The 20,842-nt window shown below is 43.3% G+C and overlaps 1 protein-coding gene across 2 annotated transcripts in view; it reads right to left on the bottom strand.

Moving 5' to 3' along the window:
• The window catches only part of LOC124112076 (parathyroid hormone/parathyroid hormone-related peptide receptor-like), a 201,280-nt gene that overhangs the window by 10,656 nt on the left and 169,782 nt on the right, over positions 1-20,842 (bottom strand). For both annotated transcript variants that reach the window (XM_048386243.1, XM_048386246.1), the window contains exons 5-7: positions 17,224-17,318; positions 12,747-12,912; positions 3,260-3,416 (exon numbers count right to left, since the gene is read on the bottom strand). In XM_048386243.1, coding sequence (XP_048242200.1) covers positions 3,260-3,416; positions 12,747-12,912; positions 17,224-17,318 — 418 coding nt within the window. The remainder of the gene's footprint in view (positions 1-3,259; positions 3,417-12,746; positions 12,913-17,223; positions 17,319-20,842) is intronic.

The following is a 20,842-nucleotide window of genomic DNA, read 5'->3' as shown; positions in this document are numbered from 1 at the left end:
ACAGATGTAACGCTCCTTGTTTCGTAAACCTTTGGAAAACACATCTGAGTAAATGAGTTTGGTTTAAAGTGCGTTGTTCAGCATTCAGTTACATTGTAGCGTTTCAGCCTAATGTTAAAGACAGACATGCAGCCGAAGACGTTTACCTCTTTGGTGAAACCAACGGATAAGGGTGTGGTGCTGACAAACTAAGAATCATTGTCAGGGATTTGAACCCATTATCATTGGAGTCTGGTCCAGTAGTTGCATGAAGTGGAGAAAGGATCGTCGTTGCACCAAGTGAAGAAGGATCGCCGTTTCATGAAGGGGAGAAAGGATCGTCGTTGCATGAAGTGGAGAAAGGATCGTCGTTGCATCAAGTGGAGAAAGGATCGTCGTTGCATCAAGTGGAGAAAGGATCGTTGTTGAATCAAGTGGAGAAAGGATAATCGTTGCATCAAGTGGAGAAGTGTCATCGTTGTACCAAGTGGAAAAAGGATCGTCGTTGCACAAAGTGGAGAAAGGATCGTCGTTGCATCAAGTGGAGAAAGGATAATCGTTGCATCAAGTGGAGAAAGGGTCATCGTTGTACCTAGTGGAAAAAGGATCGTCTTTTCACCAAGTGGTGAAAGGATCGTCGTTGCACCAAGTGGAGAAAGGATCGTTGCATGAAGTGGAGAAAGGATCGTCGTTGCACCAAGTGGAGAAAGGATCGTCGTTGCACCAAGTGGAGAAAGGATCGTCGATGCACCAAGTGGAGAAAGGATCGTTGCTGCACCAAGTGCAGAAAGGATCGTTGCATGAAGTGGAGAAAGGATAGTCGTTGCACCAAGTGGAGAAAGGATCGTCGTTGCACCAAGTGGAGAAAGAATCATCGTTGCACCAAGTGGAGAAAGGATCGTCGTTGCACCAAGAGGAGAAAGGGTCGTCGTTGCACCAAGAGGAGAAAGCCCCGTAGCTGCACCAACAAATGTCAAGTACTTTCCACTCAACCATCAGACCCAAGCAGCTTGGACGTATCTTTACCGGGAGGACAAAAGTGAGTGAGTTGGGTTTAACGCCGTTTTGAACCTTATTCCGGTCACCACCGGAAGTCAACATTCCTGACGGACTCCTCGGGGTTTGCTACTTTGGAGCCGACAAACCAAGGTTCACGATCAGGGCGATTCTGAGATACGAACACATGATCCGAGTCGCGTAAGGCAAACAGTGATAATTTACCAAATTAAAATGCATGGTGAAGGCCATAGGTTCATTGGAAGGGTTTAATGTTTAACCCGAGAACACCCTGGTACAACAGATAATGGTTACATTATTCATTGTACTGAGTATTATCAGACCTTTGTCAGCAAATAATAAAATGTCCTTAGTGTTTATGTCACATTAGCTCGGGTAAACCATAGATATTGCATGTTTCTGCCAACCTTCAATACCAATTTTAGAAAGAAGTCCTTCTGCGACAAGGGCACTTGAAATAGGTGTACTCTAGACCACAACCGGCCTCAAGTCTACCAGGATCCTTGCTTGACGGAGACAGATGACCGCCTCGCCCAGCGCACGCGATGCCTGATGCCAACACCACCGAGACACTACGACCATGGACTGTGACAACGTGTACGTTTCAAACGCTATCTGTTAAATACAACTGAAGTAGGTGTATCAGGTGCGTCGTGCAGGTGCCCTGTCAGCACGCCAACTTGTTGTTGACCTGCACCATGCATTGCGATGCTGGATGACAATGATTAATAGGCTTCGTGGCTTTTTTAGAATGTTTGTTGAAAAGTTTAAGTTATTCTGTAACTCACAATATCGTTGGAGACAAACCAGTAATTTATACTACTGTAACTCTTGAATCTGCCTGGTCAGATTAGAATAAAATCTTTGTGATTAATTAAAGCAGTGATGTACTCTGTGGTTGATTTATCATAGTAGCTCCTGCACGAATACAGACTGGTTCACATTCTGCTGACTACCGCGTTGTAACATTGCCGTAATATTGCTGACTACTGCGTTGTGAGACAGGTGTAATATTGCTGACTACTGCGTTGTGACATGTCTGTAATATTGCTGACTACTGCGTTGTGACACAGGTGTAATATTGCTGACTACTGCGTTGTGACAGGTGTACGACTGTTGACTACTGCGTTGTGAAACAGGTGTAATATTGCTGACTACTGCGTTGTGACACAGGTGTAATATTGCTGACTACTGCGTTGTGACACAGGTGTAAGATTGCTGACTACTGCGTTGTGAGACAGGTGTAATGTTGCTGACTACTGCGTTGTGACACAGGTGTTATGTTGCTGACAACTGCGTTGTGACACAGGTGTAATGCTGCTGACAACTGCGTTGTGACACAGGTGTAATATTGCTGACTACTGCGTTGTGACACAGGTGTAAGATTGCTGACTACTGCGTTGTGACATGTCTGTAATATTGCTGACTACTGCGTTGTGACACAGGTGTAATGGTGCTGACTACTGCGTTGTGACACAGGTGTAATGTTGCTGACTACTGCGTTGTGAGACAGGTGTAATATTGCTGACTACTGCGTTGTGACACAGGTGTAATGTTGCTGACTACTGCGTTGTGACACAGGTGTAATGTTGCTGACTACTGCGTTGTGACACAGGTGTAATATTGCTGACTACTGCGTTGTGACACAGGTGTAAGATTGCTGACTACTGCGTTGTGAGACAGGTGTAATGTTGCTGACTACTGCGTTGTGACACAGGTGTTATGTTGCTGACAACTGCGTTGTGACACAGGTGTAATGCTGCTGACAACTGCGTTGTGACACAGGTGTAATATTGCTGACTACTGCGTTGTGACACAGGTGTAATATTGCTGACTACTGCGTTGTGACACAGGTGTAAGATTGCTGACTACTGCGTTGTGAGACAGGTGTAATGTTGCTGACAACTGCGTTGTGACACAGGTGTAATGCTGCTGACAACTGCGTTGTGACACAGGTGTAAGATTGCTGACTACTGCGTTGTGGCACGGGTATAATATTGCTGACTACTGCGCTGTGACGTCTGTTATATTGCTGACTACTGCGTTGTAACACAGATGTAATATTGCTGACTACTGCGCTGTGACACAGATGTAATATTGCTTGCAGCATTGCTTGTTTTATTACAGAGAACAACACTGTACTATTGCTGTAATGTCGCTGGTTTCTACCGTGTAACATAACTGTGACTTTTGCGTTGCAACAGCTGTTATACTGGAATGCGCACGTTGTCTGTAACATACACAGTTACGTTATGATACTCACGCCACCCGAGGAATATATAGGGCTTGACCCCCCTCCTCTCCGTGGACAGGGTCCTGTAGATGAGGTTGTGGAGGTACAACCCCTCCATGAAGATCCACAACTGACTCACGCAGATGGAATACATGAAGATCGTGACGAGCAGCCTGCACTCCCAATGCTGAAACAGACGTACAGGAAGATCGTAACAAGAAGACGACACTCCCAATGCTGAAACAGACGTACATGAAGATCGTAACAAGAGGACGGCACTCCCAATGCTGAAACAGACGTACAGGAAGATCGTGACAAGAGGACGGCACTCCCAATGCTGAAACAGACGTACAGGAAGATCGTAACAAGAATACGGACTCCCAATGCTGAAACAGAGGTACAGGAAGATCGTAACAAGAAGACGACACTCCCAATGCTGAAACAGACGTACATGAAGATCGTAACAAGAGGACGGCACTCCCAATGCTGAAACAGACGTACAGGAAGATCGTAACAAGAATACGGACTCCCAATGCTGAAACAGAGGTACAGGAAGATCGTAACAAGAAGACGACACTCCCAATGCTGAAACAGACGTACAGGAAGATCGTAACAAGAATACGGACTCCCAATGCTGAAACAGAGGTACAGGAAGATCGTAACAAGAAGACGACACTCCCAATGCTGAAACAGACGTACATGAAGATCGTAACAAGAGGACGGCACTCCCAATGCTGAAACAGACGTACAGGAAGATCGTGACAAGCGGACGGCACTCCCAATGCTGAAAGAGTCGTACATGAAGATCGTAGCAAGAATACGGACTCCCAAAGCTGAAACAGACGTACATGAAGATCGTGACAAGAAGACGGCACTCCCAATGCTGAAACAGACGTACATGAAGATCGTGACAAGAGGACGGCACCCCCAATGCTGAAACAGACGTACATGAAGATCGTGACAAGAAGACGGCACTCCCAATGCTGAAACAGACGTACATGAAGATCGTGACAAGAAGACGGCACTCCCAATGCTGAAACAGACGTACATGAAGATCGTGACAAGAAGGCGACACTCCCAATGCTGAAACAGACGTATACGAAGATCGTGACAAGAAGACGGCACTCCCAATGCCGAAACAGATGTAAATGAAGATCGTGACAAGAAGACGGCAAACAGACGTACATGAAGATCGTGACGAGCAGCCTGCTCCTCCAAAGCTGAAACAGACGTACATAAAGATCGTGACAAGAAGACGGCACTCCAAATGCTGAAACAGATGTAATTAAAGATCGTAACAAGAAGACGACACTCTCAGTGCTGAATCAGATGTAATTAAAGATCGTAACAAGAAGACGACACTCTCAGTGCTTAAATAGAGGATTCATCACGAGTGTTTTTTAATATGGGAAATATCAACCGAGTCTTAGTTAATCGGTATTTGCCGAGCCTTTGGCGAGGCAAATACCGATTAACGGGACGAGGTTGATATTTCCCATATTAAAAAACACGAGTGATGAATTCTATTTATCATTTTCACATTTTTGCTTCCAAATTAAGGAATAATTGCATTAAACATTAACATCTGCAACTTGTCGAAATCTTACGTATAGATCGTGCGTAGTGATACATGTTTTCCATAGCCATGTAAACCAAAATAAACAATTCGCTGAGAAAAAAAGTTCCTCGGATTATTTTAAACAAAATACTTGAACAGACTTTTGCAGAATAATTGAAACTTTAATAACGGTAACAATAACGGTAACAACAACGATTCTGTGTAATCTGATTATATCTCTGGTGTAACTTCACTTATAATATATAGTTTCAAATCAAACCGCTCGCTCTTCCGGTTATCTAATTTGCATAATTTTTATCTAATTTGCATACTTATGTCATTGGGGTATGACATACATGTTTTTATGTCATAAGCTTATGTCATGGATAAATGCTTAAGTTAAATGATAAACAGAAATATATGAAGATCGCTTCAAGATGACGGCACTCCTACTGATAAAACAGACAGTCGCACATGAAGATCGCATCAAGAAGACTCAATGCTGTAACAGACGTACATGAAGTTTATATCAAGAATACGGCACTCCCAATGCTAAAACAGACAGTCGCACATGAAAACCTAATCAAGAATACGGCACTCCCAATGCTGAAACAAACAGTCGCACATGTGTCGTTACACGAAGACGACGGTCCCAAAACTGACACAGACGTTCATGAAGATGTTGACATATGGATTTAAAAGTTTTTTGCATTCCCTAAAAGGTATACACTATTAAATAATATGGAGGATCCTTTCGGAGCAAGGAAAGTCCAGTGTGAATGTACGCAATAATACAAGCACTAACACAACATTGCCATATGTGTGTAACGTGCATTGGTGACGTGACAATCATAATAATGTAGGACCCGTGAAGATCCGGGGTAGAATAGGTCTTCAGCAACCCATACTTGCCGTAAAAGGCGACTATGCTTGTCGTAAGAGGCGACTAACGGGATCGGTGGTCAGGCTCGCCGACTTAGTTGATACATGTCATCGTATCCAAAGTAAGTAAGTAAGTAAGTAAGTAAGTAAGTAAGACACTGGGCAAAAGGGAGGCCGGGGTAATTAGCACTGATAGATGAAAGAATGGACATAGCAAAGGGCATATTTATCTTGGTCCTTTCATAGTTTTGGAAACTGCCTGTCTTTTCGTGGAGGCCAAACGACGTCAAATTTTGTCCAAAGGGTACCTACCACACATTAAACAACTGTAAGTGTCCATAGAAGCAATGTTAATGGATTGGGACACAAGAAGGATGAGCCACTGCAATTCATTTGGCTGGGAATTGCTTCAAGTAATCATGTTAGCTTGTGTCTAGACTTGGAGGTGAATTTCTTAGTAATATCCCATTCATCGCTCCTACGGAAGATATACGATATTGGTGTGCGGAAGCTGAACTTGGCTAGGAATATTTGATCGAAGTACTATCTGTGTCCGAGGGAGTGGGCATGGTTTTCGAAATAATTTGCAATATAACGACAGGCGACACCAAGTTTGAGTTAGCTAGTGAGTGAGTAAGTTGGGTTTATCGACGCTTTGAATAATATGTCAGTTATGTGGGAGGCAAAGCCGAGGCAAACCCGAAGACAGGTTTCTGGAACGCCTACGCGGCACAACATTGCAGTGAGAATTGCGGCGTGCGGCACAACATTGCAGTGAGAATTGCGGCGTGCGGCACAACATTGCAGTGAGAATTGCGGCGTGCGGCACAACATTGCAGTGAGAATTGCGGCGTGCGGCACAACATTGCAGTGAGAATTGCGGCGTCCTGTGACAGGGCCTGTGACAAAGAAGATGCTTTACACACTGTACCCAATTTGTTAGTCCTGCACCATGACCGTGGAATATATTTATTTTATGAAAAAAAAATAATCTAGAAATTCATACAAAACCAAGTCTAGCCAGCTCAAGCTAGCTCTATTCCACAATCTGCATAGGGAATTATTTTTATTTTTAGAGTCAAGAAGGATATTGTGTAATATAAGATTTCAGAGACGAAATGTTAGTCTACCAATTTGTTCCCGACGAACATCCTTAATTACCCATTGTATTGAATCTCAATTCTCCTCTGATATAGTACCCGGGGCAAATATCCACAGCAGCCTCATTTGGCCCGGATTTCAAATAAGCGAAAATGATCCGTTACAAGTTATACCCATGAGCGAGAGACATATACAATGCGAAGTTGCTGATAACAGATATGAATGTTGTGAGGTCACAAAGAAATGTATGGTGGCAAAAGGCTCCAGGGTATATATCATAACAAAACAGAGGAACAATACGATGCTAAACAATACGTCCATGGGTTTGTTAAGTCTGAATGATCACGTGGCTGCAGAACCAAATTAGCATATCATATAGTATTGTAGGTCACCAGACGCCATGGGGCGTTGTTGATACACGTAGATAACTTTAAAAATGTAAATTATATTTTTCAAATGTTTTACAAGGTTTTTGTTTTCAACTTTTGTTTGATCAGGGTTACAATACGCAAGTCCTCAACGTGTTTTTAAGGTAGACATGTGGCGGACAATTCTAAATTTGAAGCATCTGTGACAAAGGTATCTGATGCCATTCCATATTTTTACTTGTACCATATGTTCCCGTGTTATTTTAAGGTGAACAATTGACTTGCCTCTGCATGCGTTTGTAACAGATGCAATCGCGAACACATAGTATGATCACTGTTTTGTAGTGATACATAAGGTGAGGTGAGGTGAAATGGGGTTTAACGTCGTGTCCAAGATTATTGCACTTATATAGCGACGTGCATGTACGTGTGTGTGTTTGTGTGGCTGCTTGTACTAGTCCGGACTGATGCCGATTTATAGTGCTAGCTCACTGAGATACCATGCCGCAGTTTAACATGAATACCCACTAAGACACAGTAACGGACTCCGAGCCGACCAGTCCTTGTTTTAGCCCCCAAATGCCGAGCGCCAGGCAGGGTAACAACAAGTACCATCTTTTAACGTCTTTTGGTATGACGCGGTCGGGGATCGAACCCCGGACCTTCCGCTCTCCGGGCGGACGCTCTACCACTAGACCACGGAGGCGATCTGTAGTGATACACAAACACATGCATATAATATAGTGGAATCGTATCGTGGCCTCAAGTAAACAAAGCATCTTTGAAAATATATTAGAATAGTCATCGTGAACATCAATAAATCTATTCAAAATGCTGAAGTGATATCATACATACTATCTCGAAGATTCCTGCCAAATTATATCGTTAGTCACTCAAGGAAACTGATAGATTCTAAGACCAAGGGAGACAACTTAAAAAATGTCCTTTTTTTGGAGATTTTGAAAACAACATGATGTTGTTCAATCGACTGGCATAAATTAGTTCCTGATCATCACTATACAAATAAGCCCAGTTCATTGCACGATGAAGCGTCTCTCTCAACCGCCAATAACACATTCACAATATAGCCTTTCGTCTCTAAACTTGAAGTACGCTACTCGAGCTAACTGATGTATAATAGAAAATCAGCGCAAATGTCATCTTATCTGTGTTCACAGAACAATGGATATCACTTGATCGTATACTTTCTTTATAACCCAGATAAAGTCGTATAGTTATTACACCAATTAATGTCAGTTATATGTTTCCCTTCCTGTTCCGAGGCACCGTTGGCCCGTCGTCTAAGGCTGAAGGACTAACTTGGGGCAATTGGCAACTCCAGCTCACTTGTTTAAAAGTCGTTCAAAAGCACTTTGTGAGTCTGATATTCATCCACCTGGCTGTTAATGTTACCTAAATTAACGTCTTCGTGTTACACAGAAAAGCAGCAACGTCTGGCCCTAAGCTGCAGATGAGCTTCATGCCGCGAGCATCGTCCTTCTTCATCAGATGCTTGTTGTCCCTCACAACAAATGCTTTGAATTTCATTCTCGACAGCAAAACACTGTCCCGGTGATTGTCAATAGTTCGTGATCTTTTGTTCAATTCAATTATGATATTAATGGTTGGGTTACCCTTCCGGTATATACCACATCCGGTAACTATCCGGTAATCACGCCATATCAGGCTTACATCTGGCAAATCAACAACTTAACGCGAATCGGCGAGAGTGAGGGACTTGAGGCAGAATGTCTAAGGTTGACCAAACCACCTTACAAATTAATCGTAAAAGTTTCAACCCTACTGTTCTCCTCACTCCTAACTTATAATTAGTTGGCGTAACGGTCGATGTGAATAGCATTTCAGCTACATTATGGGAGTGAGTGAATATGGTTTTACGCCGCTGTTAGCAATATTCCAGCAATATCACGGTGGGGGACAGAAATGGGCTTCACACAATGTACCCATGTCGGGAATCGAACCTGGGTCTTCGGCGTGACGAGCGAACGCTTTAACCATTAGGCTACCCGACCGCCCCCTATATCATGGAGTGATGTGTCCAGTAGGTTGGTGAGTGAGTATGGTTTAAATACCAGCACAATCGTATCAGTGGACACCACAAATTGGCTTCACACAGTGTGTCGATGTGGGGATTAGAACCGGGCCGCTAGGGCCACTTTAACTACTAGGCTACCTCACCGCCCCTGTGACGAGTGAGTGAGTTAGCTAATGGGGGGCCTTTACACAGGATAGCGACCTTTTTGCATCCCGTGTGCGACCATAACATTTGCCAGGTCGTCGTTGGAGGCTCAAAGGAGGCAGAATGGTTGTCAAGGTCGTTCCAAGGTGGTACACAGGAGGTTCAGACATCGCAATGGACGCCATGGTTGCCGTGAAGTTTTGAACATGTTCAAAACAGTCGCACCAAGGTCGCCGAGGAGATTGGTTGCTCAAAGGTGGCTCAAAGGAGACAGAAGGGAGGCACAAGCATTGCCGTTGTTGCAGAATGAAGGCACAGTGGTCGCCCAATGGTCGCCAGGTAATAGATGCGTTCTGCTGCAATATTGTCCCGTAAATCTGGGCGATGCTTCTGCCTCCCTTGTGCCTCCTTTGGGCGACCAACAGCGTGCATTGAACGATGACTGTGGCGACCACCGTGCCTCAATTCGGCGACCACGGCAGCGCTTGAGACACCATGGCAATGCTTCTTCCTCTTTTCTACCTCCTTTGAGCTACCTGTAGTGCCTCCTCAGTCTGCCTATAAATAGAGGGCTTGTACCTGCAGTGTTTTATTGTGATTGCAGACGCTGAACAACTCGAGCAGTTACTGCTGAACAGCTGCTGGAGCAGTTACATAGAAACATGATTTTCTGGGTTCAGGCGACCATTGAGCGTCCTGGCCAGTTTTTTTATCGCTCTAAGGTGGCGAAAGGGTCGCAGCCCTGTGTAAAGGGGGCTTAACATTGCGCCGCTTTGAAAGTCCTTCAGTTGTTCAAGGGCGTACCCTGTGGGAGAACCAGAAGCGACCAAAATCTATACGTATTACCAGCATCTCGGACGTGGAACTTACAAACTAAGGATTACGACCGGGTTGGATTTGGAATTCGAACCCACGACCAACGTATGCAGTCACTCCAAACAACGAAATGTCACTATTGGGCCAACCGTTCGGTTTGAAGCCTTAAGGTAACAGATATGATGGAATGTAAATACGCGAGTTAATCAGATGGTGAATGTAGACGTCAGCAATACGCCAGTGATATCACGGCAGTCTGTAAACAATCAGATCCAGGGTTCGATCCCCGGCCGCGTCATACCAAAAGACGTTAAAAGATGGTACTTGTTGTTACCCTGTCTGGCGCTCGGCATTAAGGGGCTAAAACAAGGACTGGTCGGCTTGGAGTCAGTATACTGTGTCTGAGTGGGGCACATGTTAAACTGCGGCATGGTATCTCAGTGAGCTAGCACTATAAATCGGCATCAGTCCTGACTAGTACAAGCAGTCACACAAACACACACACGTACATGCACGTCACTATAAAAGTGCAATAATCTTGGACGCGACGTTAAACCCCATTTCACCTCACACCTCACCTGTAAACAATCGAATCTGGACCCGGCAAACCAGTGGCTGCGAGCCAAGTTAACAATTAAAAAAGACGGATGCCAGAGAGTAACTAGTCTCCATTATCTGCCGAAACAGTTTAAAATTAGGCCAACATCAGTGATGACACCAGGGCCCACTTGCACAAAGCGATCTTAGCGCTAAGCTGATCTTAACCCCCCTACTTTAACATGGGCTTACGAAAGTCTAAGCGCTAAGATCGCTTTGTGCAAGTGGGTCCATGTGTTCACGAAAAGGGTAAACATGACCTGTTCTACCGGTGACCTGGCCAGCCATTTTGGTCGACTCATACATACATACACATAGTACAGTAAAGTACGGTTATAACGAACTCAAAGAGACTACTAATTTTAGTTCGTTATAACCGTAGTTTGTTAAAAGCATATATACAGCATAACTACAGCAAAGAGTCGGGACCAAAAACGTAAGTTCGTTATATCCGTCAGTTCGTTAAAAGCGTGTTCGTTATAACCGTAGTTACTGTATACAGAATGATTACTAATCTACCCCGAGAATCCCCGGACATTCAGAGACGTATTGACATCCATTGCCAACCACCAGCACAAACTAAAATTTTAAATGGACAAAGAGGACGTTATGAAATTTAAATAAATTGACTTCAGGGTTTACCACTCAAGAAACTATATGCTGTTCCAGACAATCATTGGGAGGCGTCGCGATAATTATGTAGCTGTGTAATGGTCAGGAGATGCTGAGAGGCTTTAGACACCTTTGACATCATGGGACCAGATGGGAGGTTATGTTTCTAGTTCGAAATCGCTAAGTACGTTGATCTCAAATGACGCGACTGGACATAAAAGTGTCGTAAGATGTACGAGTTTAGAGATAGCGACTTTGTCATCGCAGTGATGCTGCTTTGATGGTCAGGGATGAAGCTTTGACCACGGTCTGCTCTGACATCTCAACTTCCGTGGGGTGAATGGAGGCGTCAGGTGCCACACAGGAAACGAAAAGCTACTCCGCTCAGCTTGAAGCTTGTTCCGGTAGCATCTCATATTTTGTTTGATGTAATGTCAGTTACGGAAACTTGTATTACCACTAATTAAGCAGTGGAAGTATTTTATCTTTATTGTACTGTATTGTACTGTACATTGTACTATACGTATCTATGGCACTACTAACTCTCATTAAACGACGGACAAAAATGAACTGTATAATTGACTAGCTTAGTGGATTCTACTGAAAGACTTTAGGCATACTGTTAAGAAACTGAGCATGGGGCAGGCCATTTGATATTCAGATGGAAGCGGGGGGGGGGGGGGGGGGGGATGCACCTACAAAAAAAAATAAGGATGTGAAGTGACAACCGCACCACAATGCTTTGGCACAAGTGCATAGCTTCAGTGGAGAATTATAACTCGCAATTTTAACAAATTGCAGCCATATTCTTTATCAAAACCCTGTACCCTCCTCCCAATGACGGGGGCACGGATGGTCCAGTCGTCTAAGGCGCTGCGATTCGGTGTGCAGAGTTGCGTCCCTTGGGTACGCCAGAAACCTATGATAGTGGCTTCGAATCCCGGTTCGTCCCGATTATGTTTCTAGGTTTGTCAGCACCATACCCGTGCTCGTGGGTTTCACCGACCTGCATCACGTCGGGCTTTCCTCTCACATTAAGCTGACACGCCGTGATACAACTGTTATACTGTTAAAAGCGAAATTAAACCTAACTCCTTCACTCCTCCTCATGACTGTACTGTCTGGATGGCACGGATTCAACTTTGAGGAAAACACAACGCAATTCAACGTGTTCCGACTGTTTCATTCTCCCGCATGTAAGTACAGGCCACTGCGCATGCTCGCAGCATACATCCGGTACATCCGGTGCTCTACATAAAATACGGACAATACACCATAGCATATCTTAGCCAGCAGAAACCAACTACTCTTTATGCTGAAACACTACAACGACGACAACAACTAAAAGAACAGGACACATATAAGAGCAGGAGCTATACTAACCGGCCCGTCTACGAACTCCAGTATGCCATCTTCGTTCTCTCTGACATCCTTCTCCAGGCCCACCTGGCGGACAAACAGCGCCCCCTTGAGGAATGAAACCGAGGCTCGCAGAATAAAGGCAAAGAACAGATTGATATGGAGCGTGTTGCTCTTTGAGTTGAGCCGCCTGCAAAATAAAGACGAGAATATTATATCTGTGAAATTAAAAGGTCGGGCTTTATATTTGAACTTTATAAACTACCGGGCAGGAGTATACACCCATGTTTGATGGGGGCTGAAATAAAACAAACAAAAAATGCTTATCTGATGGTGATGCATTGAACACGGGTATCACAGTTGTGTTGTGGATACCGACACTTGATTATTTACAGACTGCAGCTGTACAGCTTGAATATTGCAGAGTGCACACAAGTGAGTGAGTATGGTTTTACGCTTTTAGAAATTAACTTGTTTGATAGGCATTACTTAGAAGTTGACGGATGACAAGATAGAAAAAAAAAAAAAAAAAAAAAAAAAAAAAAAATTGTGTCTATCTTGATTTTAGAAATATTCCAGCAATATTACGGCTGGGGACACCAGAAATGGGCTTCGAACATTGTACCAATGTGGGGAATCGAACCCGGGTCTTCGGCATAACATAAGCAAACGCTTAAACCACTAGGCTACCCGACCGCCCCTTACAGCAAACAAAGAACAAACAAACGCAAACAGTTGATCACTGGTCTGAATAATGGTACGATGGAAGAGCTATTTCCCAGAAGGCGATATTTTAAACTATACTAAACAAAAATGAAACAAACAAGATTCGGTGACTGTTTTCAGTCTTTTCAGGTCTATACTTACTTTTGCCCGGAACAACGGCAAAAGCAAGTATAGATCTTCACAATTCTTAATCAGCCCAGATGCTATTCAGCTGGTATATTCAATATCAGCATTGCCTTTGATAGAATGGAACCAGAGTGAGTGAGTGTGTGAGATGGGTTTAACGCCGCTTTTAACAGTATTCCAGTCATATCAAGGCGTGTCAGCTTAATGTGTCACGAAGTGATGCAGGTCTCAGACGTTTACAACTTCGCTGAAACCCACGAGCATGGGTATGGTGCTGACAAACCTAGAAACATAATCGGGGCGAACCGGGATTCGAACCCACAATCATAGGTTTCTGGTGTGCCCAAGGGACGCAACTCTGCACAGCGAATCGCGGCGCCTTAGACGACTGGGCCACCCGTGCCCCTTGGAACCAGAGAGTGAATGTGGTGTTAATGCCTATATCAATATATCATCAAAAAGAAACCCAGCTGGGGTACGATACAACAGTTTGACACATAAGCATATTTTTTACTCAAGCTCATTCTTCATTGCGAGGAGCAAACACTAGGATGGATCCTCAACTGCCCACTCATTTCTGGTGTCCCCCGTCGTGATATTCCTGGAATATTGCTAAAAGCGGCGTAAAACCATACTCACTCACTCAACTGCCCAGTGAGTGAGTGAGTGAGTTTGGTTTTACGCCGCTTTTAACAATCAGGGCGGGGGACACCAGAAATGGGCTTCACACAGTGTACCCACGTCGGGATTCGAACCCGGGTCTTTGGCGTGACGAGCGAACGCTTTAACCACTAGGCTACCCGACCGCCCCCAACTGCCCAGTGATGAAAACAAGGAGGTGGTGCGAGATGAGGTGCCCTGATATAGGTCTTCACACGAAAACACCACTCAGAGGTGAGGTGAGGTGAGGTGAGGTGATGTGAAATGGGGTTTAACGTCGCGTCCAAGATTATTGCACTTATATAGCGACGTGCATGTACGTGTGTGTGTGTGTGTGTGTGTGTGGCTGCTTGTACTAGTCCGGACTGATGCCGATTTATAGTGCTAGCTCACTGAGATACCATGCCGCAGTTTAACATGAATACCCCACTCAGACACAGTATACTGACTCCGAGCCGACCAGTCCGTGTTTTAGCCCCTTAATGCCGAGCGCCAGACAGGGTAACAACAAGTTCCATCTTTTAACGTCTTTTGGTATGACGCGGCCGGGGATCGAAGCCCGGACCTTCCGCACTCCGGACGGACGCTCTACCACAAGACCGCGGAGGCGGTCACACCACTCAGACACAGCATACAGAAAGATACCCGACCAGTCCTTGTTTTATCCCCTAAACGCCAAGCACCAGGCAGGGAAACAACAAATACCATATTTTAACGTCTTGTGGTATGAACCGGCGCGGCATTGCACCACAGACCCTCCTCTCTCTGGGTAAACGCTCTATCCACTAGACCACGGAGGCGGTCTGGGTAGTTTGTGAGTGAGTGAGTGAGTTGGGTTTAACGCCGCTGTTAACAATATTCCAGTTATATCGCGGCGTGTCAGCTTAATGTGGGAGGAAAGCCCGAAGTGGCGCAGGTCTCAGACGTTTACCACTTCGGTGAAACCTGCGAGCACGTGTATGGTGCTGATAAACCTAGAAACATAATCGGGGCGAACCGGGATTCGAAGCCACAATCATAAGTTTCTGACGTGCCTAAGGGACGCAACTCTGCACAGCGAATCGCGGCGCCTTAGACGACTGGGCCACCCGTGCCCCCGGGTAGTTTGTGAGTATGCACAGGTGATAACGTATTAATGAATCGTTAGATGAATATCTACAGTAACCTATGTTTATAACGAACATGCTTAAAACGAATTGACGGATATAACGAACTTAAAATTTGCTGTAGTTACTACGGTTATAACGACATAAAATTAGTGGTCCCTTTGAGTTCGTTATAACCGCAGTTTACTGAATAAGGAGATTATTATCCGTACATCGTAACAATATACGAGGGCTGGCTGAAAAATTCGAAGCCTAACTGTGAAAGACCCGTACCAAGTCGATGGTTTTCATTTATTTGTCCACATAGTCCCCTTCCAGGTTTACACACTTGTACTTTGATGCCGGCCAAGAAGAAATTTTCTTCAGCCACCCTAAAAAAGTCATTCACAGCGGAAATGACGTCATCATTACTAGGAAAATGGCGACCGGCTAGTTCCTTTTTCATTTTGGGAAACAGGTGTAAGTCTGACGGGGCCAAATCGGGTGAATAAGGGGGATGGTCAATGAGTTCGAAGCCACAATCATGGATCGCTGACATGGCAACCATCGATTTGTGAACAGGAGCATTGTCTTGGTGGAACAGGACTCCTTTTGTGAGCATTCCCCGTCGCTTAAGTTTGATAGCTTCACGCAACTGTCTCAGTAGGTCAGCCTCATATCTTTTATTGATAGTCTGGCCTTTTTCAAGATAGTCAATCAGCAGAATACCCTTGGAATCCGAAAAGACTGAAGCCATCACCTTTCCAGCAGAAGGAACCGACTTGGCCTTTTGGGGGGCTCGTGATTCCTGATGCTTCCATTGCTTAGACTGAATTTTGGTTTCTGGTTGAAAGTGATGAATCCAGGTCCCATCCATGGTTACAAATCGGGCCAAAAATCCTCGGGATCTGCTTCAAAACGGCATAAATTGTCACGGGACGTCAGGAATCTGACACGTTTCTGATCCGCTGTCAAGAGCTTTGGCACCCATCTTGCAGATACTTTTGTCATTCCCAACTCGTTGGTGATAATGTGCTTAACCCTCTCATGAGAGATGCCCACAACACTGGCAATATCAGCCATCACCATGTCATGCACCCGGGTAATGTTTTCCGGAATGGTTGCTGTTGAAGGCCTTCCTGGACGCGGGTCATCGTCAAGGCTCTCTCTGCCACGCTTGAATTCCGCAGCCCACTTCTTTACAGTGGAAAAGGAAGGGGCATCATCTCCTAAAGTGGAGACCATGTCAGCATGTATCTGTGTTGGAGTTAGCCCTTTTAGTTGCAGATACTTGATGACTGCCCTATAGCCAGTTTTGTCCATTTCTGGTGATTTCAGTGGGTAGGTTCACAAGATGGTCTGGTACAAAGACAATAATAACACTACAGTTGCAGTTCTTATGTCTATGATTCATTAAATGATTGAACTTGTTGGTGGCAAAAGTTTGTTTCAATCCGATTGAGATATCCCACTAAGGCTTAGAACTTTTCAGCCAGCCCTTGTATAATTCAAATTGTTATACAGCTTTGCCTAAGTTAACAATCGGTGTCCCCTCAGGGAACGTTAATACAAAAGCTAAGCCTTTCATGCAGCTCGAGTGGTCAATATGAGTCACAGTTTTAACATTTGCTCTGGTACTCCTTAAAATAAGTTTAGATATTTGATAAAACATCATATGTAAATAAGCTTTACCCATTCAGAATTTTTTTTATCAAATATCAAAATTTAATGTAAGGACTACCAGATGAAATGGCGCACTATTACTATATGTCAAAATAGATTTCAATGTTTGATAAAATATCATAAGTAAATATGCTTTACCTATTTTGATATGAATTTTTATCAAATATCAAAATTTAATGTAGGTACTCCTAGATCAAATGGCGCACTGCAACACGTGTTACCTGCAGCACAACATGATGATGACGGCGATGATGAGGGAGCCGAGGGATATCCCATACCCCACCGTGTACAGCATCTTCAGTCGGTTGGCGCCTGTCTGTTCAACAGAGTCAAACACATGTCAATCAATTGTGTCTTGTATTTTATAATGGAAACAAACAAATCGGGCCATGACAATAACAATAACCAATGATTATATTAATAATAAAAAAAATAATAAAAACAAAGACAACTATAACAACAACAACAAAAACAACAACAACAACAACATTGTAGCACCAGATTCAATGCTCAATGCACGGAGTCATCACTATTCAATAGCGGTTCATGAGCACTGTTCACGGTTTGGACAAATATGATTATTTGTCATGACAAAATAATTTTATTTTTCGTTAATTTAATAATCATTTCAAATCAACGTAATCAGCGCATTATTATAAATATATTGCAGTCTAAAAGAGAAATTTATTTACATTATAAAATCATATATTTCATTATAAATAACCTTTTCTTCTGGACGGCAACTATGACATGGACATTTATTAGATTACGATATTATATTATATTTTGCACTGGTCTTAAATAACACAGTTTTATTTTGGTAACAGTATGATTGCTTAATATATTTTTTTATTAATTACGATGAAACTCATATTTTTGACAGTTTGTTAAATTCATTACAGTGTTCACAATAGAATAACATCAATCCAAATCTTCAGTTAATACAGGGAGTACGGGTGGCCCAGTCGTCTAAGGCGCCGCCATTCGCTGTGCAGAGTTGTGTCCCTTTGGCACGCCAGAAACCTATGATTGTGGCTTCGAATCCCGGTTCGCCCCGATTATGTTTCTAGGTTTGTCAGCACCATACCCGTGCTCGTGGGTTTCACCGAAGAGGTAAACGTGTGAGACCTGCATCACTTCGGGCTTTCCTCCCACATTAAGCTGACACACCGTGATAAAACTGTAATAGTGTTAGAAGCGGCGTTAAACCCAACCCATTCTCACTCAGTCAATTAATACTATTAACACTGGTACTAGGTATTATACGGTAGTATTTTACCACATTTCCCTCAATCAACTACCATGACAACCAATACTATGAACTGGTCATGTGTTATAGTATTCATTATTCAATGAATGTAAAAAATTAAGCCACGCCCACCGAAGCGGACTACTTTTATTACATTGGAACGTCGGTGAATCCCAATATTACAGTCATGGGAATTCACTTACTGCTCACGTGTCTCGTCATGCGCAGAGCAGTAAGCGATATTCATGCTTATTCATTGTCCAAACTACCATTTTAGACCGAAAGCCGAGAAGGAATGAAACAGCAACGTGCAGGCTCGCTCGCCTGGGTTCCACAAATGTCATGTCTTCAGGTTTCATTTCTAACACGCATTTTTCCGTTCTCGGGGAACAAATGTTTTCATCTGGCGGTAACTGACCATGTCATTTGAAAATACCGCCTTCGCCGGAACATATATATTCTGGTTCGTGACGGTGTCACTGTTGCAGTTCATCTGGCCCCTTGCCTTGATTGACAGGTCCTATGAACTTTGTTTTAATCCTACTCTCCGTTGATTGGCTACTGACTGTGTGGGCATGTCAAGTTATGTGCATAAATTAAACGATCACCTGATTCATGTCAGGCCACAGTATGTATTCATACACCTGGAATGTTTATCAATCTCGTCATTTTTGTCTTCTTTGATATATACAACTGTTTTTGGTTAAACTATTGTAGATAACACACGTTTTTTTCGAATTTGATTAAAAGGATTGACTGTTGATTTGTTTCGGTTCATTGGGGTATGAATCGAAAAACCGATGTGCAAACTTTTGTAAGAATCCGTTACGATACGCGGATTCGTAGAGTTTGCACATCGGTTTTTCGATTCATACCACAATGAACCGAAAAGAATCCATAGTCAATCCTTACGTATAATACCATACTTCCCACAATCAACTACCATGACACCCAATACTATCAACAATGGTACCAGGTATTCCCACAATCAACTACCATGACAACCAAAACTATCAACAGTGGTACTCGGTATTCCCACAATCAACTACCATGACAACCAATACTATCAACAATGGTACTCGGTATTCCCACAATCAACTACCATGACAACCAAAATATTATCAACAATGGTACTCGGTATTCCCACAATCAACTACCATGGCAACCAATACTATCAACAAAGGTACTAGGTATTCCAACAATCAACTACCATGACAACCAATACTATCAACAATGGTACTCGGTATTCCCACAATCAACTACCATGACAACCAGTACTATCAACAAAGGTACTCGGTATTCCCACAATCAACTACCATGATAACCAAATATTATCAACAATGGTACTCGGTATTCCCACAATCAACTACCATGACAACCAATACTATCAACAAAGGTACTCGGTAATCCCACAATCAACTACCATGATAACCAAATATTATCAACAATGGTACTCGGTATTCCCACAATCAACTACCATGACAACCAGTACTATCAACAAAGGTACTCGGTATTCCCACAATCAACTACCATGACAACCAGTACTACCAACAAAGGTACTCGGTATTCCCACAATCAACTACCATGACAACCAATACTATCAACAAAGGTACTCGGTATTCTCACAGTCAACTACCATGGCAACCAATACTATCAACAAAGGTACTAGGTATTCCCACCATCAACTACCATGGCAACCAAAACTATCAACAAAGGTACTAGGTATTCCCACAACAAACTACCATGGCAACCAATACTATCAACAAAGGTACTAGGTATTCCCACAATCAACTACTAGGCAACCAATACTATCAACAATGGTACTCGGTATTCCCACAATCAACTACCACGACAACCAGTACTATCAACAATGGTATTAGGTATTCCCACAATCAACTACCATGACAACCAGTACTATCAACAAAGGTACTCGGTATTCCCACAATCAACTACCATGATAACCAAATATTATCAACAATGGTACTCGGTATTCCCACAATCAACTACCATGACAACCAGTACTATCAACAAACGTACTAGGTATTTCAACAATCAACTACCATGGCAACCAGTACTATCAACAATGGTATTAGGTATTTCCACAATCAACTACCATGGCAACCAATACTATCAACAAAGGTACTAGGTATTTCCACAATCAACTACCATGGCAACCAATACTATCAACAATGGTACTAGGTATTTCCACAATCAACTACCATGGCAACCAATACTATCAACAATGATATTAGGTATTCCCACAATCAAATACCATGACAACCAATACTATCAACAAAGGTACTAGGTATTCCCACAATCAACTACCATGGCAACCAAAACTATCAACAATGGTACTAGGTATTCCCACAATCAACTACCATGACAACCAATACTATCAACAAAGGTACAAGGTATTCCCACAATCAAATACCATGACAACCAATACTATCAACAAAGGTACTAGGTATTCCCACAATCAACTACCATGACAACCAATACTATCAACAATGGTACTAGGTATTTCAACAATCAACTACCATGACAACCAATACTATCAACAATGGTACTAGGTATTCCCACAATCAACTACC

This window comes from Haliotis rufescens, unplaced genomic scaffold, assembly GCF_023055435.1.
Source record: "Haliotis rufescens isolate VD_foot unplaced genomic scaffold, xgHalRufe1.0.p SCAF_10, whole genome shotgun sequence".
NCBI classification, from domain to species: domain Eukaryota; kingdom Metazoa; phylum Mollusca; class Gastropoda; order Lepetellida; family Haliotidae; genus Haliotis; species Haliotis rufescens.
This window is presented reverse-complemented; position numbering and strand designations above follow the sequence as displayed.